The sequence below is a fragment of the Aphelocoma coerulescens genome, chromosome 12 (genome assembly GCF_041296385.1).
Source record: "Aphelocoma coerulescens isolate FSJ_1873_10779 chromosome 12, UR_Acoe_1.0, whole genome shotgun sequence".
NCBI classification, from domain to species: Eukaryota; Metazoa; Chordata; class Aves; order Passeriformes; family Corvidae; genus Aphelocoma; species Aphelocoma coerulescens.
Window position 1 is genome coordinate 5,748,397 of NC_091026.1, and position 27,177 is coordinate 5,775,573.

Consider the following 27,177-nt stretch of genomic DNA (forward strand, 5'->3'; position numbering starts at 1 on the left):
CTGTCCTCCTACAGCAAAGCCTCCTTTACCCTTCACTCCAAGAATTGAAATTAATATCACTTGGACACATCTAAAACTGAAAGATGCCATTTTTCTGTGGAAAAGAAGTGGCTTGCACAGATCATCTATGGCACAAAGCTATGAAATAAGTTCTGTAAAATTAACATTCAGGTGGGGGGGTATGCAGATTGCCTTATTTGAATATTTAAATGTTCTGTAGCTTTTTGATGACTGCTTTATCATTGTTTTCCATATATATGCAATGATGCTCATTTACAGCCTTCTCCAATCAGTTATACAGCAAATACCACTGCTATAAATAAAATGTCATTTGCAGGAGACAGAGTTTTGGAAGTTAAATGAGGAAGAAATATTAGCTGTGATCAGTTGGTCAGGATTTTCTCTACAGGATTATTAAAAGGAGTAGTTGAAATGTGGATTTTCCATTGCCCTTCTTTGTTACTAGCCAAGGAATACTTTAGTGTTTCAGAAAGATTGTCCAAAAGAAAAAAGTCTGGGGATGTTATCTCATGTTGCAGCTCAGTCAATGTAGTAATTGGCAATCAAAAAGCAGCAGTGCTGCTTGTCACCATCCCTGGCCGTGCAGTCTCGCCCTCCTCTCTGCCATGGCTGCTGTCTTAATCCTGCAGTCAGCTGTTTCTTCTCTCCAGTGGGAAACTAATAACTATTGGTTTTTTTTTCCTTGTTCTTTTCTTGGTCAGATCATGCTTTGGCTTGTTTGGTGTTTCTGCACTGTCTACTAAATAATTCAGATGTTTCTGTCTAGTTATTCAGTATCGCTGGCTTTGCTTTTAGCATTTGAGCAGTGTCACTAAACTCATATTTGTCACCATCAGGGAAAATACACTTATTTTTGCTGTTACACTCTGAAGCCCCAGCAGTGTCTGACAGATGCTCCACTTGAGCAGCTCACACGGGCGCACCTCGGGCTGCTGAGCTGCTCCTGATCCTGCTTCTGCCATGGGCTTTCCTGCACCTGCAGGGAAATCACATAACCTCCTCTGCAGTTTTATCATCTCTCACATGGGAGTGATAGATCCTGCACTGGGCTGGTGAATCATGTCGAATCAGTCCTAAAGTTACTTAGATTAGATTAGTTCAAGGTGATTATACTCCAGACTTTCTCATCAGTGACACTATCCCTGGAAGATACGGAGCAGCTCAGGTCAGAATGCATCTCATGGTAACAGCACAGTGGGTGTTCAAGAGTGCACAGGAGACCTATGAAACAGGTTGGGGATCAAAGTAAAGATCTGACTTGAAATCAGACTGGAGAGGGCTTTTTCTTGAACAACTGGTAGAGGTTAGGATGTAGGAAAATCTGCCGTCAGCACTTTGTTAAGGGATCTTTAAATATGCATTGTAGGAAGTTGAATTTTGCCTCATCTAGGATTTCTGACTTGAGGTGATAATTTTTACACAGTGGTTGAGATGGAAAGTGATTTTATTTAATAAAAGTGGAATTAGAAGTTCTTATATTCACTTTTGGAGACTCAAGCAAAGGGACACAGGCTTCAAAATACATTCCCCATGGTGGGGCCCATGCATGGTGGAATTGTGGTTTTGTTTTTGGCTGCCCCTCAGTTTTAAGGTGATAATTGACAGTCATGTTTTGACTTTTAAACTGGTGAGCGCCTGTGAGTAGGAAATGTAGTCCTGGTAAGGACTAACATTTGGATGGTATATAGGTACCATGCATTGAATTGAGCTGGTCTGCTGGGGAGGAGGAGAAAAGAGCATATCCTTATGGAGGAAGTGAAACCGGCTGCTGTTTCATTTTCTCTGCTGCTGGTGTTTCTGTGCTGGTGAAGGACTTTGGGAAGAGTGGGTCAGTCCCAGGCTGCAGGAGCTGCGAGGAGGAGGAGGAGGAAGGGGTGTCCTCACTGCTCCTTGTCCCCAGGCTGGTAGGGCAGGGCTCCCTCTCTCTGCAGATGCTGTGCTGGTGCTGGCACCTGCTGCCTGCAGAGCTATTTGGGAGTGTTCCAGGACTGCTCTGGTAATCAGACTTGCCTTGCACAGTAATGAAACAGCGAGATTAAGCTATGACAATAAAAACCTGAGGCACACAAGTCCTGAAACGATGCTAGACTTTGAAGCATGGGTTTGTGAAGAAAATGAAACAGCAAACCCCGAGTACTGACTCTTCCAAGTCTGTAGCCTCATTTATTCGGGTTTCATCTGAAATGAAGAGCTGCTTATCAGAGTTTCTGAAAGCACAGGCTGAGCACTGATGGCCTTGATGATGAGGTGGCTTTGTAGAGTGTGGTCAGTGTGTGCTGGGTGTGGTTGTCACCTTTTAGAGTTCTCTTTCCTGTTAATCCTTTCCAAATTTATTACCTTCAGCGCTTGAAATCATTTAGTAGGTTGAGGCTTACTTCTTGCTAGTAGGTAGCAGAGAGTTCTTCCTTGCTTGTTTGCCTGTTCTGTGACCCGTGCTGGCCACTCAGGAATAAGTTAATTTCTTTGTATGGATAATTGTGAGTTCTGAGTCTGTTTTGATCCAACTTGGTTTGTTGTGATGACTGCTTCTGCTAAAACTGTGTCCTATTTGCTTCTGCAGCTTTTATTTGCAATCATGGAGGGGTTTTTTTTAGTGCCACTGCTTGTTAAAATAGGTTTTCTGTCTGTGGGACAGTTTGATTTGTGGTTGCATCTGTCTGTACAGACCTTATGTTAAAATGTCATTAGTGGGCGTAAAAACAAATAAAGATCCTGTGATTAAGGGTTTTTTAAATTGGAATTATTTAAGATTAAATTACTTAGATTGAAATTATACGATATCAAAACAGCAAACTTTGAAATAAGTTATTTTCCATCTTAATTTTCACTCTAGCCTGCCAGTAACAATTTGACTAACGGATTGTTTGTTCAGGGAAGAAGGCCTAATGATCCATGTATGCAAAGAAATATAAATGAAATCCCACTCCCTTTGTTTTCCCCTAGTATCAGTGCCAATATTTTAAAAATAGGAAACTAAAGTTCAACCACTGAGTCGGTTTTTAAACCCAAAGCTAGGATTTGGTTATGATTTCACAAGTGATGTGTACCAAAGAGTTAAACCTTTTTTCAACTGGAGTTGAACTCAATTTCAATTGAACTGTGGAGATATGTTGGAGTTCTTGCTTGCCCTAGGAAAATGGGATCTAGAACAAGAGGTCAATGTGTTGATAAATAGATTTAGCTCCTAATCTTTACACTTCTTTTTGATGGGGTGGAGAGTGTCCTTATTGGAAATAAATGTAAAGTTGGGCTTTTTTGTGCATTTCAAATGTCTGGTCGTGGTGTGAGCCCTCACTGGCTGACGGGATCGGAGTTGTCCTGTGGTTGTGGTGGCATTCCAGGGAGAGCTGCCCTTTCAGCCTGTAGCTTGTGGCTGAAGAAGCCCTTGAGAGAATCACCGAGGCCCTTCAGCATAATATATTACTTTTTTCTGTATTGTGTACCATTTCAGTGACATGACAAAGGAAGGAAACAAGTAGGAGTGTGCTTTTACATACAGGAGGCGTTTTATGTGATGGACTTTTTAAAAAATGTCTTATTTGCAAGATACCTTCCTCCCCCCACCCGTCTTCTCCTTTAACTGTTGTATTGTCTGCAGTGGTGACATCCATTAGTTGGTTCTCTGAAACAGGAGTTCATTTTCAAAGAAGGATTTGGAAGATAGTACAGAGTTTTTTCCCTTTATGTGATTGAGTGCTGAGCCAAGTTGAGTGTCCTGCTCAGATTTTATTCAAAGATTTTCCTATAACATATGCACAGAATAGGAGTCAGCAACCAGGGCTTGTTTGAATAAATCGAGCCTTGTGGCAGTATGAGGGAACTATTTATTGTAACTTTGTGAAGACTGCATTGACCTTCCTGTGTTGTCCGTAAGCCTGGCATCCTTCTAGATCAAAATAAGTTTCCAAATCTGGTGTTCTAACAGATGATTTTTTCTCCAGTAATTCTCATGTTTCGGGCACTTACAGATTAATTTTCTTTGTTAATTGCCTCAGTGTATGTGTAATGAATGTAGTTTTTGATTTAAAACCCTTTTCTCTCACATAGTGGATAGCTGAGTATTCTATCCTCCATTATGTTCATCCCTTGGTACTTTGTCTTCTCCCACGGAGCAATGCCAGTGCTCTTCCTTGACACCATGGAAAGGGTGTGATTTTCTTTTGTTTTGGAGCAAATACTTGTTAAGAGCTAATGCAGGTGCTTTGCCACCCATAGCTCCCCACAGGCTGCCCTCTAGGGCTCTGTGCTACAGATCTCAAATCTTGGCATTGGCTTAGAGTTGACTCCTGAACATCATCTGAGTGAGTTCTAGATATTTTTGTTTCAAGCCAGAAGAGTGAGACTGGTGGTGACTCTGACAAAAAGTTCAGTCATTTCACTAAAAGTCTAAACCACGATGCTGTACCCGTTTCTGTCACGTAGTTACTCTGGGGAAGCTGAGAAAGCAGCTGTTGGGTAGTGCTGTGTGTGTTGGGGAACATTTCAGTGAGAAGCTCCTCAAACGGAGTGTAGAGAGTCCCTTTCTCTGCTGGCAGATTAACTCTTGCCTATCGCTTCCTTATGGCAGCATCCCCTTTCCCATCACTATGTCCCATGGGATTCCATACTTACATGCACATGGGGTTCAGATCCAGAGGTAGAAGTCAGTTTCTTTCCATCTGAGCGCTCTGTTTCATCTCACCATGAATCATACTACATTTGACTGGTAGAATATTTGCTTGTTCATGCTGCTTGTCTTTGTACGGAGGATAAGAAGCTGCCAGGCTGTTGTCTGAGACTTGGGAGCAGCAGGAACTTCACATTTTCCTTCATCTTCTTTTCCAACTTGTAACTTCAGGCAGTTGTATTCATGCAATAGGATATGAATTTAAAAAATCAACAATGAAAAGAGAGCAGTGTGTTCTGTCTGGTTTCTTTATTTGGCCCATAACCCCCAGTGTACTTGTAGTCTGCATGCCATGAAAGTAGATGAGGAGAGCAGAATAGTGCTGGAGATTTTGCATTTAAAAAGGAAAAACAAGCCTTAAGGACTTGACAGAACTCCCCACTACTTTAAAGGTTAGAGGCAAACTGATCAGTATTTAACAGCTCCTATTTGCAACCACTTATAAATATAAGGGAACTTCCTGGGACGCCTATTGTGTGTTACTGCCCTGTCAAGTCAATGCTTGGTCTGTCCAGTGGCACTTAAATTAGCTGGGAATAGAACTGACTTTTACATTCTCACCTGGACTTAACATGCAGTCCCATAGAAATTGCTTTAGTGGCTGGGTAGCACAGCACGGGTTGTAAAGTCAGATCCTGTAATTTGTTGAGCTGGACCTGAGTGTTTCAAGATTCATTAACCAGGCTTCCTGGGTCTAGGTGTGTTACCTGGATGGTCAGGCAGATCCAGGCACTGAGTCAAATCCTGGAAGCCACTGGACTTCAGACAGGGGTCAGGATTGGAAAACAGACTTAAATTGACCTAACCTAAATGGAAAAGATAAGCATCACGTATGGTATCAGCAGAATTTCGCTAAATAGCTTATTGTTGGTTGTTTTTTTTTCCTGTGACATACAATAGCTCTAATAAAAGATCAAGTTAAAAGGTATGAGCACTGGTCCCATTTTGTGACCAAATAGATTCTCCTTTTCTCTGGTAAATATTTTTCTGCTAATAAAATGCACATTCACAGACGTTTCCACATTTTCAAGGCAGAAAGGACTGCCAGGCTGTAGCCTTTCAGTCTGCTGCGAGGTTCCTGTTGATTTGACTGTGTAATGCCTGCACTTGCTGCCTTTAACCTGACGTGAGGGGCTCTGACACCCTGGTGCAGCGTCGGCTGCGGGTGGTGGCCCCTGCCCTGTCCTGCTGCTGTCCTGGTGACACAGCCACTGCTGTCCCTGGCTGCTGCAGGTGCCTTCCCTTTGCTGCAGGCAAGGAGGCACCAGGAGCACAGCTGGGATGCTGCTGGGGGGGGTGCATTACTCGGACACCTGTCTGGGTCCTGGAGGTGAGGAGCACGAAGAACAGTGGTGTTAACTCCTGTAAATAACTGTGGGGTTTGCTGGTTCAGTGTGCAGCAGTCCGTGCCAGTGTTCTGCCACCTTGATGGTGGGCGTTGGGTCAGCACAGGGAAGCTGTCACAAACACAGGCTTTTTGTTTTGGATAAACCCTTGGAACAGGAATAATACATTTCTTGTTGCACTGCAGTGCAGTGGTGCAGGCTGGCTTAGCATCCTCTGCAGGGGTGCTTGCTTGTGGTCGCTTCCATGTGGAAGGTGTGAAGCGTATTCCAGAGCCACACAGCTCTGTAAGGCTGGCCTGCTGTTGTTGGCAATAGCCTGGATCCTTCACAGCAGATTCTTTGCCCTTTTTACATCTTAAAAGAATTTCTTTGGAAGTGTAAGAACAGAAGGTGTGTTCTTTAAATGAACTTCTCTTTGAGGAGTCTTAGCATTGCTGTTGCAATGGAAGGGATGAACCTGGAGTTCTCTTTTGCTAAAACAGATTCCATGGGAGCAGCAGGGAGTTGGAAGGATGGAACTGTTAGGACTACTGGTCTGTGAGCAGAGATTTCAGTGCAGGTGTGAGAGAAATTAATTAATTAAGAGTTTTAATAATGAATCTAACTCTGGTGATAGTTCCTATTTGCATTTATATACATATATAATCTTCCTGTTCAATGGGTTTTGTTCTCAGAGGCCACACAGAAGCTGTTCAAATAAGAAAACTGAAGCATGCTCTTGGCAGGCAAAGAGATGAAAGGGGTTGCAGGAATCCTGTGCCCTGTCTTCAGAAACACGTTGCAAGGAGCAGGGGTGGAATATTAGAGACCAACATAATTTCTGCTCTCGCAGGGACAAAGCCCAAATAAGTTGACAAGAAGAGACTTGGTAGAGAGAGATGAGAGGGGTTGAAATGTCAGAAATGTTGACTGCTTTTGGTGAAGAAAGTATTTCTTGTGGAGGCTGGTTGGTTGGTGTTGCTGCTGTAGCTGCGCAAGGCACAGCCAGAGCTGCTGGAGAAGGGTTGGTCACTGGCACAAAGCTCCTGTAGCCTCTTACAAAAGCCCAAAATGGTACCAATTTGACTAAGGTTAGAGGGGCAAGAAGAGGTGATGGACTCCTTTGTTACTGTTGGGCTACCAACTGCAGAAGTGTGGAAACATAGTTGCCCCTGTTATTTGGGGGGTTTTTTTAATATGGGAAGGTTTTGCTTTTATTTTGGATATATATATCCAGTATGCAATCAAGACAACCTAAAGGAAATGTTAGTGGTCCTACCTGCATAAAAGGTGATTCAGTTGTTTGATAAATCCTTACAGGAGCAGGCAAATAAGCTGCTTTTTACAGACTGGCTGTTTCATTTGTGTGTGTAAAAATAATGCTTTAAAGAACTGCAAGTCAGCCAAAGGCTTCTGTTCTCCACGTTGGATGGGATAATTCCTTCAGCAGCTGTGACTAATGAAATTGGTAGTATTTTTATTACTTTGTTATAGAGGCATCAAACTTTATTTTGCTTATCTGTAGTCTGCTTTCTGGGCCTTGCAGGTCTTGGAGAGATTTGGAGTGTGCTAACAATGCTGAGCCAAGGCTTCTGTGGCAGGTAGTTTTCTTTCCTACAGGAACAACTGGAACTGATTTTTTTTCTTGTCACAGAACAGCAATTAAAATGGCTTGAAAAATCGGAATTTCAGCATAAATTGGAGATTGTGAGAAATCTTCCGCTTTGTCTTTTGTTTGTGGGAGGTCAGGTACTAGGAAGGCTTGTGAAATACTTACTTTGTTTATACAACTGAAAGTTAGAACCTATCTGCAGTGTTATCCAGGCTTCCAGCTGGTAGGGACTAAATAAGAGAAGACGAAATTATAAGGAAGTCCTTAAACCCTATTTTGACTCTAAAAGGCTTGGAGAACTTGGAGCTTGCATGAAGTATGGGACCCTGGAGACCCTTTCTTGGAGAAGCAGGACCTCTGCCAAGGGCTCCAGCAGGGAGAATGGCAGGGGGATGGAGCAAGAGGGAAGGGCATAGATGTAAGTGTGTACAATAACACTTTGCTTCCTGAGAAAATAATTTTAATGTCCTGTCTGACAGAAGCATCAATATGGTTGTTGAATGACAAACCATGAGAGTCGTATTCCATGTGGCAGCTGAGACAGAGGCTGGGTTTGTGCCCACAAACCGTGCAAAGCCTTGGTGGCTGTAAACACCCCTGTGCTGGTGTCTCGCAGCTGCTGCAGCTTTGTGGGGTTTGGTGAGCTCCCCATCCAAGCACAGCAGCAGGGATTGTGCAGACACTTGCTGATCTGTCAATCTTAAACAGTTCCATCACAGGTATTAGAGATTTCTTACACCAGATGCTCTCCTGAATATTTGTTTCCTTTTGCCTCTCTCAGCCCTGGTTTCAAGGGTGAGATTTTTGTTCAGAGCAGGCAGAAATCTGCTGTTGTGCCTGATGGAGGTGGTTGCTGATCTGCTGTGGCAGGTAGTCAGCTGTATCCTTCCACCGAGCTGGTAGCAGTATCTAGCCAGAGTCTTTGACATTTTCCCCCAAAATGATGGGGCTGTTTTAAGGAAATGTACTGACCCCAGTGTGAGAGTTTGGCTATTTCTGTAACTGCGAGTGTATTGCTACAAAAGAGTGAATGAAACTCACACTGAATAGCTTGAAAGGTAATTTTCTCCAGCACCATTGATTTTGGTTCTGGTTGAGAAATTTGCACAACATACCTTGTTTTGTGCTGAAAACAGTTAACTAAGAGTGATATGAAATTTGCCAGTATACCTGGAATGCATTTCACAAAAATGTTTATGAATCAAGTACTACACATTGTAACTTGAACCTAAAATTAAGTTGGCTCCTACTTGAATAGTTCATTGCATTGGGTTCTTTTTGTGCTGTAGAATTTTATTTTTTTTATTAAAACACTTAAGTTCTCATCTGAGAAGGTCCTTTTGTCAGTGAGGAATTGGCAGAGTCTCAGGCTGGGTGGAGTCTCCTTGTCCTCTGAGCGGGTGCAGATGTGTTTTCCAAAGGGCTGATGTTTTCAGCCTGGCTTATCTCCCAGGGCAGAGGACCCCATGCAACTGCATTTCTACCTTAGATCTGCTCATACACTGATAAGTGGCTTTACTGTGGCCTGCAAGTACCCAGTCAAATACAACTCTTGATTCCAACATGCTCCCCTTTTCCCCTGGAGCCACTATCTCATCTTCATGTAGCAAAAGGGCCAGCTGAGACCTATGTTCATCATTGACTGTAGTGGTGTTAGGTTAGGAAAAAGGTTAAAAAAAAAGCTTGAAGTTGTTTTGGGGTGTTTTTTGTAGGCTGTGGAAATTGCTGATTTCTGTGGCAATAGTAGAAGCATAGGCAAGTGAAGGGTAGGTTGTAGCTGCAGTTGTGCACAGCAGCATCAGGAATAAGGATTGTGGTGGGGTCTGTGCCCTGTGGTTTGGAGCCCTGTCCAGTGCAGCGTCAGGATCGGGCCCACCGTGAGTCCTGGAATAAAAAATGTGTTAGAAAAAGTCTTTAGAAGAAGTGTCAGTTCCCCTCCTAGGAAAGGCATAATTGCTATTTCTGGAGGTGAAAAAGCACAGGTACATGTGTGAATGGGCATAGGGACCAGGAGGCCATTCAGCCCCCCTCCTCCCACCTCCAAGAGTAACAAAAGGAAGGGATCTTCACCCCCCTTGCTGCGTTAGCAGTGGATTTTCGGGAGCAGAGCTGTGGTTTTCAGGAGCTGAGGGACCCCTGCCCTGCCCTGGCAGAGCTGCAACAGGTTTCCTGCCTGCCTGTGCCGGGTGCAGCTCTGTGGTGGACGCGGGTTTGAAACAGATTTTACTGGATGCCTTGGCATGAAGGAATTTGCTGAAACCCGATCCTTGCTGGAGCTCCATCCCCAGTCCTTCGGGGTGTCTCCTGTCCCCATTGTCTCATGTGTCTTTGTTTTAAAATAATATTAAGCCTCAGACACCAGCTGATTTACTTTAATTCAACATCCAACTTATGTTTGATTTCTTTTCATATTCAAGTGAGCCATCTGGCTTTAATGAACTGTAACTGTTTTTAATGCTGCCTCCAGTTGCTAACATCTGAATATTTCATGTGCTGAAAGGAGATTTGAAATGCAGAAGTGAGACTGAAGAGTCCAAAGTATTTCCAAATCAGCTCTGTTCCAGCAGCACTTGTGCTCCACTTCCCTCGAGATTTATCAAAAGATAATCTTTGGGGTGCCAGACTGTAAGCAGCAGCCATGGTGGGTGCTAATTACTAGTACTCTCAGTTTTGTGTACATAAAACACCACAACTGCTTATGAAATCCTGAATAACAACCCAACTTGACTTGGGCAGAATATCAATCAACTTCAACAGGAGCTGACAGTGTTTGGCATCTTCTAAATCAACAGCTTCTTTGGTACTTGGGGTTTGGTTTTGTGGGCTTCTTTGGGGGTTTTTTGGGTGAAGAGTGGTGTCTTAAATATTTTCATGTTGCAAAAAAATACGGAATTTAGTTACGTCACATAGTTCAGTTATAGAAGCTAATTGAGAGCTGTATCCCATAAGCTGAAAATAGCTTAATTGCAACTAATTCTGAGGATACTTTGCCAGGGCTCACTATTCTAAAGCAATGGCATATCCCCAGATTCGTTGGAGTACATGCTTTGCTCACAGCATTGCCTTTGTTTTGGCTTAGCACTGTAACAGCTGATAGACTTGGGATAGCCCATTACCAAGGCATATTTTAATTAACGATTAAAAAGCGTTTTGTTGGTTGGTTCTTCTCTGTGTGCTGAGCATCCTGCCAGTGACATCATCTTCCAGCATCACTTTATAAAAGATAGAATAGGTGGAAGCTCAGTCTGTGTAGGAGGAAGGTCTTGGGAGAGGATAGTCTGGGAACACGTGCTTGAGTTATCTTATCCTGCACTGCTTTGTCCTGAGAGCCTGGAAAAAGTGTGTGGGGAACTAGTGGAGAGTGAGAGGGGAACCTGTGCTTGATTTCTCAGTAACTCTGTCACAGAGGCAGAGCTGAATTGGGAGTTAACGTGTGACCTTGTAGTTACATGCTGAGCACATACTTCCTGAGCTGGAGCAGAGCAGGTTAGAAGCATAAAGCAGAAATTGGCAGCTGGGTCCTATTCCAGACACATTCCTGTGAAGCTATAATGAATAAAAGTTATTAATATCTTCCATACAGTAGATTCTTGTGGCATTAAGCTGCCATTCAATAGGAGCTCTTATGATAACTCTTCCAAGTCTCAAAAAATTTTTATTTTCACATGTAATGGAAATTTTTGAAGTTGACTGTAGTTTTGATTGTACTTGAACTTCCTACATGACTGAGCACTGCTGCTGGATATTTTATTCTATTCAAATTTGTTGATTTATTTGTGTGTGAGGGAAGCTACCAGTGTTGTGTACTGCTAAGGATTATCAGGTAGTCTGCACTGACACTCTAGCTGTACAAAACTCAGAATCAGAGACTTTTCAAATGTATAGGACTTCCTTTTTAGAAACCATTGTTATTCAAAATGCATTTATCTCAGAAGCACAGCCTGTGTTTTTTAGAACCTGATTATTTGTCCTCTACATTATTTCAGGTATCTCACTTAAAACAAAAATCTAGGTGCTTCACAGACATTCAGCTGGAATGCAATGGCTTTTTGAAATGATCTTTTTCTTACAAGAATTTTTAAGCCAATAATCTTATGTGGGTTTGTGGCCACTCATCTCATTGATTTTTATAAAGTTGTCAGTCAGAGTGTGTTATTAATAAAGATACATGTTACCTGGACTTTTATTGACTATACAACTTCGCTTTTGTGGAGAATTTTGTAAGGAAAGAAGACTCGTGGTTCACTGCCAGTGGACTGATGGACTTGCTTTAGACCTGGTTTTGCTCATTTTCTACCATTCATAGTGAAGTAATTATTTAACTGCTCATAGGACCAGGTTTGCAAACTGGATATTAGGAAGAAATGCTCCCCTGTGAGTGTGGGGAGGCCCTGGCACAGGCTGCCCAGAGAAGCTGTGGCTGCCCCATCCCAGAAGTGTTGAAGGCCAGGTTGGACAGGGCTTGGAGCAACCTGGGATAGTGGAAGGTGTCCCTGCCCATGGGACCTTTGAGTTCCCATGATCTTTGAGTTCCCTTCCAACCCAAACCATTCTAGGATTCTATCTTAAAAGTAGCTAAAAATCCCATGAAGATTTTCTTACCAGTTGTTCCTTTCAGGTGTTTTCCAGGATCCCTTCTTGAATGTCCTGGCTGCTGTCGAAGGCAGGAAGCGACTCATGACCACCAAACAGTGACAGCCTTGGCTTCCCCTGCTTCTGGCTGCTGGGAACAACCACTGGGCTCCTGTGGAGATGAATGGAGAACAGCAGTATGATGCAGGTAACAGTCCAGCCCAGCTCCCTGGCCAACTATTCTAGAAGTATTAGCAATGTGGAAGAAAGATGAGCACAGGGAGTGTCTCATGGTGCACGTGCCTGGTGCTATACACAGGGAGAAACTGCAGCTTCACAGATTCTGGGTTAGGTTGTGGCTGTGGCACTGTCATGGCTGTGTTTGTTACTGCTCTGTGTCAAAGCAGGGTGTATCACTGGCTTAAAGGAGACCAAAATCTGACCCATCTTGGTGGTTGTGTTTTTAGGAAGCTGTGACTTTCCTTTTTGTGCTACCACTGTGAGATGGGCTTATGAAAAGTTTGGTGGTGTTAGCACTAACTATTTTAAGGCATTTTTCTGTCAGAGTGGTTAGTATCTAGTTCTGTCCTTGTGTTCATCTTGTTCTTAATATTTTGGCAAGCTTGTGCTGCTGGTTTGGAAAGTCAAGATAACTGAAGCTGTTTGCTGCCATTGTAATCTGTCCTGTTTTTCTGAAGTGCCTTGGTGTGTCCTCTTTGATAGGCTTGTGATATCAGTTCCTAACCTGCTGCAGAGTGGTGTATTATGATAAATCAGCTCAGGTTTTGGATCCCCTTGGAACACCAGGCCAGGAAGAATGTTAGTCTGGGATGGCTGGGAATACTAGCAGCTTTCTGAAACGGTTCTGGAATTGTACCCTCGTGTGGGGGTGGGGACCATCCATCTTTTCTGTCTTGCCTGGCATGGCTTGTCCTTTTCTTTGAGGAGGTCCCTGCCTATTACAGTTTATATAAAGCAAATTCTAATTTGTAGTTACCAGTGTAAACAATTGGATCAAGATTTTATCTGAATATTACTTTCCTTTGGTACTTGTCCAGCAAGCTGCTCTTCTCACAGGACAGTTTACTATTGGTAATTTTGTACTTCCTTTATGGAAATCTAATTGTTGTAAGTGTTGCTGAAGAAATGTTAAACATAGTTTTAATCTATGGTGCTTTTTAGGAGAATGCTATCATCTGCTTTATGATGCTGAAATAAGCTTTTTGATTATTAATTACAGCAAGTCAGTCAAGTTGTTGTCAATGTTGCATCCTCAAATAATCAAGAAAAGGCGTCATGGATGTGGATGTAGAATGTCTCCTGGCACATGCAAATTCTTTTTCCTTGGCTAGTGGAAACTGCTGGCTTCTGTCACAGAGTGTAAGGAGGGGAGAGGAACAGTGAGGAGTTGTTTACATGGTCAGCAGTGGAGTGTCCACAGGCTGTGGTAGCACATCCCTCATCTTAAAACCTTTATTGACATTTTTCCATCTTCCTCAAAAAGCACCAGGTCACAGAGTCCTCTCTCACTATGTGCTTTTGAATAGCTAAGGAAAGGTTTGATACTGGCTTGAAATTACTCAGCAGCTATTTCCCTGAGCATCCTTTTGTGCCAAGTTTGAGTACAGGAGGCTGTGAAGAGCAAACAATAAATGATGAGAGCTTTACTTGCATTCAGAGATAGTTCCCAGCAAATGCTGCCTGTGTAAGCATAAATACATTGGTTTTGTTGTGCCCTCTAATACTATTTTCTGAAGTGCTTTTGAGTTACACCAGTCCAAGCCACTGTTGGAACATTCCCTTCGTATTCTTTGACTGGTGTCATTTTTTTCCACTTAATAATTTGCAGCAGTTTTTGAAGATTCTCCTCTGTTTTTCTGGTTTTACATCCAGGCTCTCTGCCTCCAAGAACCCAGACAGAGCTCAGGGTTGTTGGTTGTGGTGCTCTCCTGCACTATGAGGGGAAAAGACAACTTTGATTCTTGTCACAGTCTTCTCAACTTCTGAAATTCCAACCTGTCTTTATTTATTCATGGCCTCACGGCTGGTGTAGATGAAAAAGATTAACTGTTATTAAAATCAGATTGAACTATATCTACATTTCAGGGTGAGAAACCTTTGGGTTAGCCTCACTGAAGTCTGCAAGACCTTCAGTTGTGATGTACTTAAACGTCCAATGTGACAGTCTTCAACTAAATCACATTAAAGATGCATGAAAGTTATTTGCAGTGAGAATTTAGCTCGAATCCAAAGATCAGAACAGCCTAGCATAGACTGTTTCCATTTCAGATATTTTTAAGGGCTAACTTCCTTAATATTTCACTACATTCTCCAGTCCAAATGGTATAATTCCATATTCTTTCTCTGCCTGTATGTATCAGACAGCAGCAGGATGTAATTTGTGATAAAATTCAGAAAGAGTGAGTGTTCCCAATAATGCCAGTAGAAATAGTGACAAATGGGAAGTGATGCACCTGCCTGGGAAACTGCTGGTATTCTTACAGAGGATTTTCTCACCTCCAGTGTGGATGAACATTCTCTACAGAGCCTCTGTAGGACACTTCTCAGATTTTACTTAAAATGTGAAATGTTAGCTTGATTTGAAAGTTGTTCTGACACAAACTGGTTGCATGGCAAGGCCAGAGATATGGGAATTGCACCAGGTTTCTTCCCCTGCGTTTGCCAAAGTTGTGCTTTACCTCTGAGCTGATGTGCTGCTCAGTCATCCTGTCTAATACAGACAAGTCTCCACATAGTGGAAAGCTGAATTCATTTAGGGCTTGTAGCAATTAACGATATGGGGAGAGAGAGAGAGAGCATAAATATGTACACTCATGCGGCATTAGATGAATAAATTGTGCTTTAGAATCAAATGCATTAAATATGGTTTTGCTTGTTGTCATCTGTCACACTGATTTGCAGGTTTCCTCACAGTAGCAAGAATCTCTGCTGTAAATGTCTGTGGTTTTATTGAGCAGTCTGAACTCAGACTGATCAGAGTGTTTAATGCAGACTTACAGCCCCTCAGGAATGTGGCTTCATTAAACTGGTCCTGTGTCTCCAGGGATCTGCTAACCTGTGAGGATGGAGCTGTGCAATAGGGTCTTGCAAAAATGCCAACAGAACAGTTTAAAGGCTTGATTTAAGCAGGGCCTGCTCTGCTGCCACTGTCCTGACAATAAAACCAGAAAAGTGGTTGGATTCTGACTCTGAAAGCCTTACCAGAGATGGTCCTTTGCTGCACTCTTGGAGTGCTTCTGCATTCAGATGTTGAAAAAGAGTGACTTATTTCAGAGGTTTTTCATTGTTTGTGTAGTCCTACCACACACCACAATTAAAAAGCTAATTTACTGCTCTCACTATGAATCTTCATACTGCATTTTTGCTTGGAGCTTTGTTCTGTGAGTTTTTCCTGCTCCACATTGCTCCAGCAGGAGCTGTGCTAAATAACCTGGAGTGCTGTGGCATGTTTGTGAGAAGCAGCAAACAGGCTGGTTCAAACTATAGCTAAGCACAGCCCTCAGCTGTGTCAGCCTCTGAAAGGGAGGAAAATTCCCCAGCTCTGGGCTCAGTGGTTGAAGTTAGAGGCTGATCACATCAATTGTGAAACCTCTGTAAAGTGTAAACACAACCCGAGTTCAACTTTTATGAATGAATAAACAGAAAAAGTTGTGGGTGCTTTTTGCAGAAGTTTTAAAAAATCCCTCTGACTGAAGGAAACTCCCTAAAATGAACCGGGAAGAGTAGTAAATTTGAAATGAGTGTTGGACATGGATTTATTACTTGGTTTGGTTTGGTTTGTTGGGGAGTTTTATTTGTTTTTCTGGTGAAAAATGGATTTCTAGTGAGCTTTTGGTTGTGCTGGTGAGCTCTGGGTACTGTGCAGTACAGAGCAATCTGAGCCCTTCTCAGCACCGCACAGACCTGCTAGGAAAGAGCTCTCCTGGATGTGGGACAGGCTGCAGAGCCCGTGGATGAGCGGGTGACAAAGGACCTGCGGTGGCCCATCCAGTTGGGAATGGGTTTAGCCGCAGTTAAAGGCGAAGGGTCGCTGGAGCAGCAGCAAACCGGCTTTCCTGGGAGCTCCTTGTAGCAATTAAGTGGCAACATAAGTTACTAATTGACCCTTTCAGTGTGTGAAGTGACCTGTGCCTCATTTAAGGAGCTTAACTGCCCCTCCGGCAGTTATCTGATGATAACGGGGATTGAGGACGCGGTGCTGCAGGGCCGGGGACAGCCCCGGGTCCCTGTGGCATTCCCGGAGGAGCTGCCGGCTTTCAGAGCGCCTGGGAAGCACAGAGCAGCCACATTGCTTTGCTTCCCTTCAAACAGGAACATGTCAGACCGTGCAGGACCTGCTTTTTTGGGGCTGGAGGGGAGTGGGGTTGTTGCTGCAGGGTGATTTTTGGTGGGAAGGGTGAGATGGTTTTTGTTGGGTGGGGCGAAAGTTAGAATTCGCTCCTGGGTCTGACTGACCAGAGCTGATGTTTGTTCCCACTTTGGTTCTGGAGCTGTGAACTTAAGCATTTTTGTGGTCATATAAAAATAAAATTCTGTTTAAATGAGTTGAGAACTCTTAATCTATTTTAACAACATTTTGCAATGAAATTGTTTTTCTTAGAATGGCTTGCAGCAAAAGCTTTGATCAGCTCCACCCTAATTTGCAAACAGCTATAGTCTGTGTCTTAACCTTTTATTCCCTCAAAAAATTTCTAAATAAAACTCCTTATTTATTTCTCCAGGTCATTTCTTCAGTAAGTTAAAAATTATCCCTTAAAAGTGATGGTGATATTCAATCTCTGAATCTTTTGAGCTCTTAGGCTTATGAAAGGCCAAAATAACCAGCTGTGGTTAGTTAAAAACAAAGTTGGGTTCTGGAGAGATAAGAGCCTCTTTTAAAATAGATAATGTCATCAGCAAACAACAGCTAACTGAATATACATTTTTAAGTTTTGGGAAGTGATAACTCCTAGAGTCACAATGAAAAGTCAAAGATGAGCTTAACCATCAGTCTGAAGACAAAACAAACCTTTTAAAACTCAAGACTTGTAGGCTTTCAGCCTATTTAACGTGTCTCAGACTTTTGCACAAATATATTCTCCTTTCTATTGGGTGACTGGGGACTGTCCCAGAGCTTACTTAGCAGGTTGTCAGCCTGTCCAGGGGTCTGATAAGGGCATGTGGTGGTACTTAATTCATTTTTTTTTATTTGTAATGTTTCCTACTCCAACTGCTGCTGCGTGCAAGATCAGTTACTGCCTGTCCTAGGAAAGGCACGGGGTGTAGGAAATGCTGGTGTCCTGTAACCTTTGCTGAGCTCTCCTTGGGCTTGTGATACACAGAGATTTCTCTGTTTTCAAATATAAACAGGGTATCAGGTTTCCTGGTCCTGAGAGGGGGAAAGCTCCCTTGTTCATTCATAAAGACAGCTATGGTGCAGATGGTGGAATTGTGCCTGAAAATGAAAATGAAAGCTCTGCTCTTGTGTCCTGTCACTGCCACCACGTTTTGCTGCTGGAGCTGAACCTCGTGTGTTGAGATTAAAAATGCTGCTTGCATGGGCTGGGACCCTCCCTGGCCATGCCCCTGTGTGCTTGCAGGAAACTGGCTGCCTATTGAACTAAACAGGGGACCTGAAATCCACCCCGTGCTGGATTGGTGTCTTTTTAGCTAAGTGGGTACATGTCAGATAAAACGGGAGTGGGAAAGGAGCAGGGAAGTGGCTCAAGCCAGAACTGAAGGGGAGACCAGGGCTGGGGGACAGGCTTGACAATAATAATAGAAAATCTGACTAATCTGTAGTGTGGCTTATTACAGGTGCTTGCTTCCCTAACAGCCTGAGTGAGTTTTGAACTGTGATTTGAGTGGTTTTAGCATATTTATGCTTTAAATGCATTCCATAATGAGGTTTTCTTGGTCTAAAGAAGTTGTTACATCTTATGAGCTGGGCTTTTTAAGTGACCAAGTTGAGTGGTCTTTATTTCAGTTATGTCTCAAGTTGTTTTCTTTAGAACTACCCTGAATCCCTCTGTTTGCTTTTGGAGTTTTAGAACAGCTAAATGCATACTATCTAAATTTAAAAATAGCACAGTCATATTTCAAAGGTTTTTTTAGACTTTCTTTTCAAATCTCTTATTAGTGGTATTGCTCTTTCCTAGGTGGTTTTTAATTTAAAACACCAACAGTCCAGTGTCCCAAGAGTTCTGAGTCTCTCATATTTGTTGATAGAAATACAGAGCTCTGTGTTCTCCTGTCACAAGTTCTAAGCAAATTTGTGATAAACCAAAATCCTCAGGATTTCACTGTTTTGTAGACCAAGCCCACTTAAAAGTGCTGTTTGCATGCAAAGAAAGGCCAAATAGTGTTGTCCATTTCTTGAAATGTGTTCACTGCACCCTTGTGTACTCAGTCATTTGGAATTGAAGCGGGTTTTGCTGTGATTTGTAGTAGCCTGAAACTTAAGCCCATGAGTTGCTGAATTAGAAAAGTTTGGCTTCTCTTCCAGATGCTGGTTCCAGTGTGGAGGAAATGGAATTCAACTGGGATGAGTATCTAGAAGACACAGGAGCAACTGCAGCCCCCCATGGATCTTTTAAACATGTGAGTAAGGGAGTTGTGGGTGTGCTTACTGTCTCCTGCTCATTTCTTTGATACACTAAATGTTTAGGGTTTCTTTGAATGAGTCGCTGCTTTCAAATTTGGAAGACTAACTAGAATTGTGTTTTTTATAGAGAAATGCAGAATTTAACCTTTTTATTATTGTTTCTTGTCTTCCTCTCTGTACATAGCACAGGGTAACCCCACCCACAAGTGCTGAAATCTAAGGAGTTAAGGTCTTTTCTGCACCAGAAGAAAAGCTTGATTTTTCTCAAGAAGCTCAGAATAGCCTGTCTCTTTCTTCTTTTGGGGATTGCTACTGGACAACTGCTATGGAAGAGTAGCTTTAGAAGGCTGGTGGCAGAATATTTCTTGAACATCAGAATTCAAATGTGCTCCCAAAGAATGCTTTAATGGCAGACCTCAAAGAGGCAAGGAGAAAATAACAGCTCTGCCAAACACCTGACTGTAGTAGTTAGAAAACTGATTAGGATAATTGTTGATCACAGGCTTAATGAATAGGATGAAGTCTTGATAAGCCCTTGTCTTTGCCCTTGGACATCTTAAATGTTTGTTGGTAAAGTCCTGGAGAGCACTGTCCCTTTGGGGGAGATCTGAATGTGAAATCTGCCTTCTTGTACAGGGTCCTCAGTGAAGGTGAGCTGTACAGAGCTGGTGTCCAAACCTGCTGGTTCTCTTCCAGCAATTAAAGCACCTTCCAGACAGCCAGGCTGGTGACTGTGTGTGACGCATTGCTTGGAAGACGCCCCGTGGTGCTCACGCTTTTGAGTCCAATACCATTACTGTCAGTATGGGGAAACTTAAATCAGCAGGAAAACAGACTGAGGTCTGTCTGTGAAGGATCATGAAGCATGTTGAGTCCAAGGGTAACCTGGAGAAATGAAGACTATTAAATAATCCGTTAAAATATGTCAGTTGTATTAGTAGTAAAGATGTGCAGAAAATACAGACTTCACAGAGGCTCTGTGAACACTGGGATGGAATTGTCAGCTTTTTGCTCAAAGTAAAACTTCTCATTTCTGAAGGGAAGGGGACTGTGCTTGCTTTATTTTTCCTGGGTGTACTGACGCTGTAGCAAGAGCCAGCTTAGAGTGGTGGTGTTCATGCAGCCCACACTAAGGGCACAGCATGGAACCAGAGCAATGGCATTTTACAGTAATAGAAGGAATGGTCTGTTTCTTCTGGTGTGGTTTACCTCACTGGATCTCTGTTAAAGTGGCCTGCTATCACAGCTTGGACACTATACAACTACTTGTAATGCCAGCTTTACAGCAGTGGCAAACTGAATTAATATTGTAGCTGCATTTTGTTAATTAGCAGTAGACACACTTTGAAAGACTCACTGCACCTGCACCAGCTCAGCTGGGTCAAGTCAAAGGTCTGATGGCTGTGGCCATGTTGGTAAAAAATAGAATTTGGTTTAAAAAACCTCCACATTTTGCATTGTTATTAATCCCTACCTGTGAGGAACATGGTGCAGTTTTGTTTGTGAGGTGACACTGTGGTGGAGAGTGGTCTGGTGAGGAGGTGTGAGCAAAGCCCAGCCCTTTGCCCAGCCCTGTCCCGCTGCTCTGGGGGCTTAGGGGGCCTGGACCTCTGTGAGGGGAAATAGTGAGCATGGAAATAGATGCCTGCATGTTCAGAGTGGAACTATTGGGCATTTTCTAGCAGAGCTCCGTAGAATTTATCTGGAGACTGCTCTGTAAAAACCTTGGCATAAAATTTTGAGAAGTTACTGCTGACACTGAATTGACAGGCAGAGGGAGGAGTGTATTTATATCAGAGCCTTGCAGTTACAGAAATGCAGGAGTGCAAGGTCACACAATCGGGGTTTCTGCGGTCCATTAGAAGGTAATGTGTTGGAAAAGGAGGAGTAGAGAGCCTCACTGCCTCCCAGTGGAGAGTGACAGCCTGTCTTTGTGACAGAGCACTGAGAAAAGGTTAGTGTGATTCCAGGATACATCAGGTGAGTGATTTTCAGTGGAGAGCCTGCAGGCACTGATGGGGCTGTGCTGGTGATCGTGGTCCCTCCAGCTCAAATCTGTGGTCCCAGTTGCTTGACTTCAAGAGTGACATGTTTTTATAATCCAATGTCAGGAGAGCTAACAAGCTTTACTCTCAGAAAGAGTGGAAAAATCTAAGCCGAAGAATAATATTGGCACAAGAGCAAATGAACATATATGATAAATTAATTAATTTAAATGCATTTCTAAATGGAACCGTGCAGCTTTAGTTTGGTTCTTTTTAAATACTGGAGTAGTGAGACTGTGAGCTCCCATTATGAGTTGTGGGTGAGAAATACCCAACTCATGTTGGAGGAGAACACATGGTCAGGTTAAGAAAATGTAATCCATGATTACACAGACTGTTTCAGCAAAGTACCAGACTTGCTGATGAGAGAGGTGACTTTTTATATTTGTATGCTTATATTAATTCTGAAAGTTTTGCCTTGCTATGAGTAAGACACATTGGAAAATTTAAGCTACTTATCAAATTAAGTATGTTCTAATGTTTAATTTGTTAGCATTTTTAAAATTAACCAATATTGAGATCAAAGTGACTGTTTGGCACAAAATGTAGCAGGAAAAAGAACTTACCAAAAACCTGGAGCTGTAATGAATGCCAGTGTTATCCCCCCCCAAGTCTAAATATACTTTGTCTAGAACTGTTGAATGCTGGTTTTTAATTCCTTTCTGCCTCTTTCTATATGCGTGTGACCATTAAAATCAAGTTGGTGTTCAGCATCATCTGAACACTTTTACTTCCTGTGTGTTCTTGCATGCTCTTAATCCTTTTTGTCTGTTCTTGATCCCCCCTGAGCTGAGTCACATCCCTGGGTCTGGCTCATGCCGCGGCACAAATGGGGTGACGGCACCTGATGGGAAAAGGGGAATAGGGTTGGGGTCACAGCTCCTGGCCAGCTCAGCTTGCCGTGTGTACAGCCCCAAGCTGCCCTCTCGGCCACGCTGCCCCAGAGGAGATGCTCTGGGGTGCCCAGCCTGCCCTGCCGAGCCCGGAGCCCTCCTGCCGAAGCCCGCAGCTCGTCGTGCCGGCCCCGCGGCGCTGCCGGGAGAGGGCGCGGGCAGCGGCTCGGTCCGCGCCGTGTTCCCGGGAAGCGACCTGGCTGCAGGGAACGCTCCTGCTGCCGCGCTGGGTTTTGCTGAACGCCACTCTCCCTGCCGTGAGGCTTTGTTGGAAGGTTGGGTGTCGGGAGTTGCACAGATTTCCCAATTCTTCAAACTCTGCGTCGAGCTCGAGGCTTTCCTCTCCGGAATCAGAACGTGAAGTTTTTGGGCATATCTCTTCAACAAGACAACTGGTTTTTTTGAGAGACACCCTCTATAATACCACTCCAAAATGCCTGCAGGTATTGGGTCCTGCTGATTATGTTTTTAAGAAGAGATTTCTTCAAGTGAAGGGCATTAACCTGAAGGATACGAACAGTTAACACAAGCATATGCTTTTCTTTCTGGTGTAGTTCTCTTAGTTTTATTTTTAGCAAACCAATATGTGCTGGCTGATGAGACTATAATAGCTATGGCAGTTACTGAACTGTCAGCGCAGAACTGGGAATAAATACCCCAGAAAATATCTGCTCCATCTGCATCATACTGAAAGCCTTTCTTGTAGTTGATTCAAAGAGGAAAGGAACCTCTTAAAAAAGAAAGAAAACACCAGTTACAGTCAACTGAGAATGGGGAATTGACATGTCAGAGTTTTAATTAGGACTGATGCCCTGGAATTAAGCATAGATCAGAACAGGGTCCATCTACTCTTTTGGGATTATTTGAGTTAGAAGTTAGGGATATGAGAAACTTAAGGTTTGCCTTCTCTTTTAAATCTCCCATTTCAGTGTCTGAGTCCTGTGCAGTCAGATTGGTCACCTGCACACAGCACACCCACGTACACACAGAGCACTCCCAGTGTTTGGTGCTTTGTTGTTGTCAAAGTGTGAAGAACACAGACTGGTTATGTTCCATGCAGTTTATTTAACAGTGCTGCATATAGAATTATTTAGGTTCTTGGATTAATTAGAGAGGTTAATTTAATTTTAAATTAGAGAGGTTAAATTAATTTTAGAGAGGTTAAAAATCCTTATTCTGCAGTTTGTGCAGGTTTGTGACTTCTTAGATGAGCGTGGTGGAAGAGACAGATACTGTTGCCTAAGGCATGTGTATGTACTTTAAATGGTCTTTTTGTCCAAAGACCTTGAATGACACAGTTTAACACAACAAGTCAAAGTTGTGGTGCAGAGTTTGGCCTTTAGTTTTGCTCAGGTTGACATCCCAGCTGTGAGTGGGAAAGCCTTTCAGTGATGCGGGAAGGTATCTGCTCAGGGCAGAAATATGAATGGCACAGTATTGATTTAAGCTTGAAAAGATACTCTGAAATGCAAAGAAGATTTCATTAATGATGATTCTGTGTGCATTCCAGTTTGGGTCCCATAAGGTGATGAAGCTGTTTCTCTGAAGATACTGGAAGGCATTTGGCTTGAGTTTTTTTGCTAATGAACTTTTCTAAATTGCTCCCCCTGATATTCAGCAAACTTTCTGTGATGTGCTCAGATGTGATTATCTTCTTCTTCTTCAGGTGGATACAAGTTTGCAGAATGGTTTTGCCCCTGGTATGAAGCTGGAAGTCGCTGTCAAGTCTGACCAGAACACGTACTGGGTTGCCACCATCATCACCACGTGTGGGCAGCTGCTGCTGCTGCGCTACGATGGCTACGGCGAGGACCGCAAGGCCGACTTCTGGTGTGACATCCTGGCAGCTGATCTGCACCCCATCGGCTGGTGTCAGCAGAACAAGAAGATTCTCAAAGTGCCTGAAGGTACCAGCTCTGTGTGCAGAAAGAGGGTGCACCAAAGGGGGCTGTTGTCCTGTATCAGCTGGGCAGGCAGCCTGCATAGATGCTGTGGTGTGCAGGTGCTGGTGCTGGGGACAAGGTGAGGTTATCTGCTGTGTTTTCCTGAAATCCCATGACAGAGGCTTGTGGTTATCTTAATCTATCACCCACCAAAATCTACTGCTTTGATATTTCCTTTAAATTTTTTTATTTGTTTGTTTTGTTTCTTTGGTTTAAGTTGTTACCGGTGTGTGGCAGATTCTCATGAATTAGGCAGGTGTGGTAACATCTTGTATCTGAATAATCTGGCAGGAAAAATCACAGTCTTTCTTTTCCACTCTTTGCTTAGGTATCAAGGATAAGATACCTGACCAGGAGGAGTTCCTTCAGCGGGTGCTAAAGGGGGCATGCAGTGCTCCTGCTAACCTGCTGGAGGGGGTAAGTGCTTCGAGGAGCTGCATACTGAGTTTTGTCTTGGTTTTGCCCTTCATCATTAAGGGAATCCTTATATGGATTGTCAGTTCAATTCCCTTTTTAAGTTTAGGGAGCATTGTAATATGCTGTTGACCTTAGAGTTCCACTCTCTAGTGTTTCCTATTTACAGTATTTAATTTTTATAGTGTTGTCCTGAAACATATCTGTTGCTGCAGGTTTGGGTTGTTCATTAATCCTGTCAAAAGAAAGACCTTTTTCAACTCCCTAAGGTTTCAGTCTTCCTCCTATTCTGCTCCTTCTCCATACAGCTCTAAGAAAATAATGCTTTATTTATCTGGCTTTCATGTTGTCTCCTTTCTCAACTGACTCCTTTCACTTCGCATTGTTTTGTTTTGGCATTTTTTACTAATGGGCACGTTATTGTTTCACTTAAATATTACAGCTTTGCTAGTGAAGAACCAAATTTTAATCCCCTCCTCTGCACTTAAAAGAATATTTGCACCTTATATCAGTCTCTGGTTGTAAAGTACAGAACATAATGGTTTTTGGAAAGTGCCTTTGACATCTTCATTACAGCTAACATTTCTGTCTGTATGTTTCTGTCTAGTCATCTTTGTATGCTGGATGACTCAGTTTTAGAAAGAGATTATTCACATTTCCTTCAAACCTGGAATATATAAATGATAATGTCTCTGAAAATGATAATGAGGACTTAAGTGAAGTGTGTGACTGTAGGCAGTGCAGAAGCTCTGACACAAACACCAGCAATTCTGAACATTGTCACTTCTGACTCGTGTTAGGAAGGGACATGGATTTCTGTGCTTCTGTGTTCATACTTTATTTATGCAGACAGGATGTGTGTAAAGAGGTGGAAGTATGGCATTTGTTTTGTTCTGTTGTACAGAATAATTTGTATTCTTTTTGAAGCTTCACAGAGGGAAAAATCCATTGGATCTCATCGCACCTGGCTCCCGACTGGAACTGCAAAACATCCGGGATTCCCTGGAAGCCTGGATAGTCACTGTGGTAGAAAATGTTGGTGGGAGGCTCAAGCTGCGATATGAGGGCCTGGAGGATTCAGACAAATTTGACCAGTGGCTGTTCTACTTGGACCCTTTCCTTCACCAAGTGGGTTGGGCAGCTCAACATGGATACAGCCTGCAACCACCTTTAGGTACTTGAAAACACAGATCTTGTGTATGGTGATCAGAGGGACGAGGCTGCTGCTTTGGTGCTCTGAATTTGCCTTCTGGGTGCGCATGGTGGTCACATAATCAGTGTGATCTGACAAATCCTGTGCCTAATAAAATGCAGGTGAAGGTACAAATAGTCCTACAAGACTTTCCACCCACTCATTCAAAAGCTGCTAAGTGATTTTTGCCTGTCAAAACTTTCCACCTGTTTGTGCAAAGGAAAGAAGTGAGGAAGGGATTGCCTTCATGATTTGGTTATTTTTGGTAGGTTTGTATTCCTGGGGTGGCAAAAGTCTTGCAGTTTTGGAGTCCTGCTCAGCAGGAGCTTTTGCAGTTGAGACCCTTCAAGCCTACTGGACTAATTTAGATACTGTTTAAATATATGAAAATGTCTCTTAAAAGAAGGAACAAGTGCATGGAAGTGGAGGCAGAGGCTGGGATGGGTGGACATATCTTTCAGGCATGTCCATGTCAGAGCAGGTCATCAGAGGAGTGAGGCAGAAAGTGGCAGAAACACAAAGGGATGGATTATGAGCTTACTAGTGATGTTACGTGTTTCCTGATGAGGGGAAACCTTGGGATAAAGAATTTGGCAGTTAGAGGGGCACAAATCAAACTATTGTTTTGTGTTCTGAGGGAAAAGAGGAAGAGAAATGGCTATTCACTCTTGTCCTCTCTTTTTCCTCAAGCCATTAGGTCCTTGAGGAGCGAAGCAGATTGGCAAGAGATCCTGAAGAAGGTGAAAGAGGAGGAGGAGGAGTCATCTGTTCCTACAGATCTTTTTAAGGTAGTTTAATGATGTGGATGATACCATGGAAATGCTATTTTCCTGAGAAATGATTCAGGGAAGTCAGCCACCCAAAATTCTTTCCCTGTTTTGTTGGTTTTAAAAATTTATTTCCTTTCTCAGTCTAGTTAAAAAATGTAATTATAATAAAAAATAATCATGCTGGTATCAATTCTTGATAAGTTAGACAATGCACCCACCACAGTTATGTGAGTCCTTAGTTGTCATAGTTCACATGTTTTAGTCCTTCAGGTTCTTAGTTCATTTTTCTCAGCTTTGTTTGGACCCATAAATAGAAGCAGAGGTGCTGTTGCTCTTGAATGTGTTGGGTCATGCACCGAGCAAGATATAGATACTTGTGGAGCAGGAGCCCTGTTCTGTAGGGTTTTGTTAGACTGGAAATGGAGACCTGTATGGTTCTCGTTTAGTTCATGATGAGTGCTAAAAGTTACAGGGAAGAACCTCAAAACATTTCTATTGACATACAAGACCACTCTGTATTATCAAATCTTGCTTCTGTGTGGAGAATGTCAGAGGACACAGGGACTTAATTTCCTAAAACTCATCAAAAATGGTCAGTCTCAGGGGGCATTGTTGGCCTTCCATTTAGAAAAGTTGCTGGTACTCAGACATGCTGATTTCTTGGAATGAACTAATAAAAACTCTTAAAAAAACTTATCCTCTTCAGCTGATTTATGTGAGGTACATGTCTTTTTTGATGGAGGAGGGCAGGTAATCACAGCAACACATAATTTTTCAGGATAAACCTGTGATCGGAGTGCATTCGTTCTCTGAAGGCATGAAGCTGGAAGCTGTGGACCCAATGGCTCCATTTGTTATCTGTCCTGCTACAGTTCTCAAGGTACCAGGGTTCTTAAGCTAGTCCTGCTAAGATTCAGTTCTACTGCTGTTCTTAGATGCTCAGGGAATTCTCATGAACTGGTTATCTTAAAATCTTGCGCTAGTTTTCCAATAAAGTACTTTGTGTGTCTCCCTCAGGGGGACAGGCTGCCTGATAAAACAACTGCTGATGGTGAAGCCGTTGGATTTGAATGGAGGGGAAAAGTTCCATGAAGGATCCAAGTTCAAAAGATCAAATGGC

The 27,177-nt window shown here is 42.9% G+C and overlaps 1 protein-coding gene across 12 annotated transcripts in view; it reads left to right on the forward strand.

Annotated features, from left to right (window-relative positions):
• SFMBT1 (Scm like with four mbt domains 1) overlaps nt 1–27,177 on the forward strand; it is a 92,196-nt gene that overhangs the window by 43,092 nt on the left and 21,927 nt on the right. For all 12 annotated transcript variants that reach the window (XM_069027495.1, XM_069027497.1, XM_069027500.1 and 9 more), the window contains 7 exons: nt 12,243–12,404; nt 18,702–18,796; nt 23,405–23,645; nt 24,010–24,098; nt 25,023–25,269; nt 25,978–26,075; nt 26,836–26,937. In XM_069027495.1, the coding sequence (XP_068883596.1) occupies nt 12,377–12,404; nt 18,702–18,796; nt 23,405–23,645; nt 24,010–24,098; nt 25,023–25,269; nt 25,978–26,075; nt 26,836–26,937 (900 nt within the window). In that variant the 5' untranslated portion in view covers nt 12,243–12,376. The remainder of the gene's footprint in view (nt 1–12,242; nt 12,405–18,701; nt 18,797–23,404; nt 23,646–24,009; nt 24,099–25,022; nt 25,270–25,977; nt 26,076–26,835; nt 26,938–27,177) is intronic.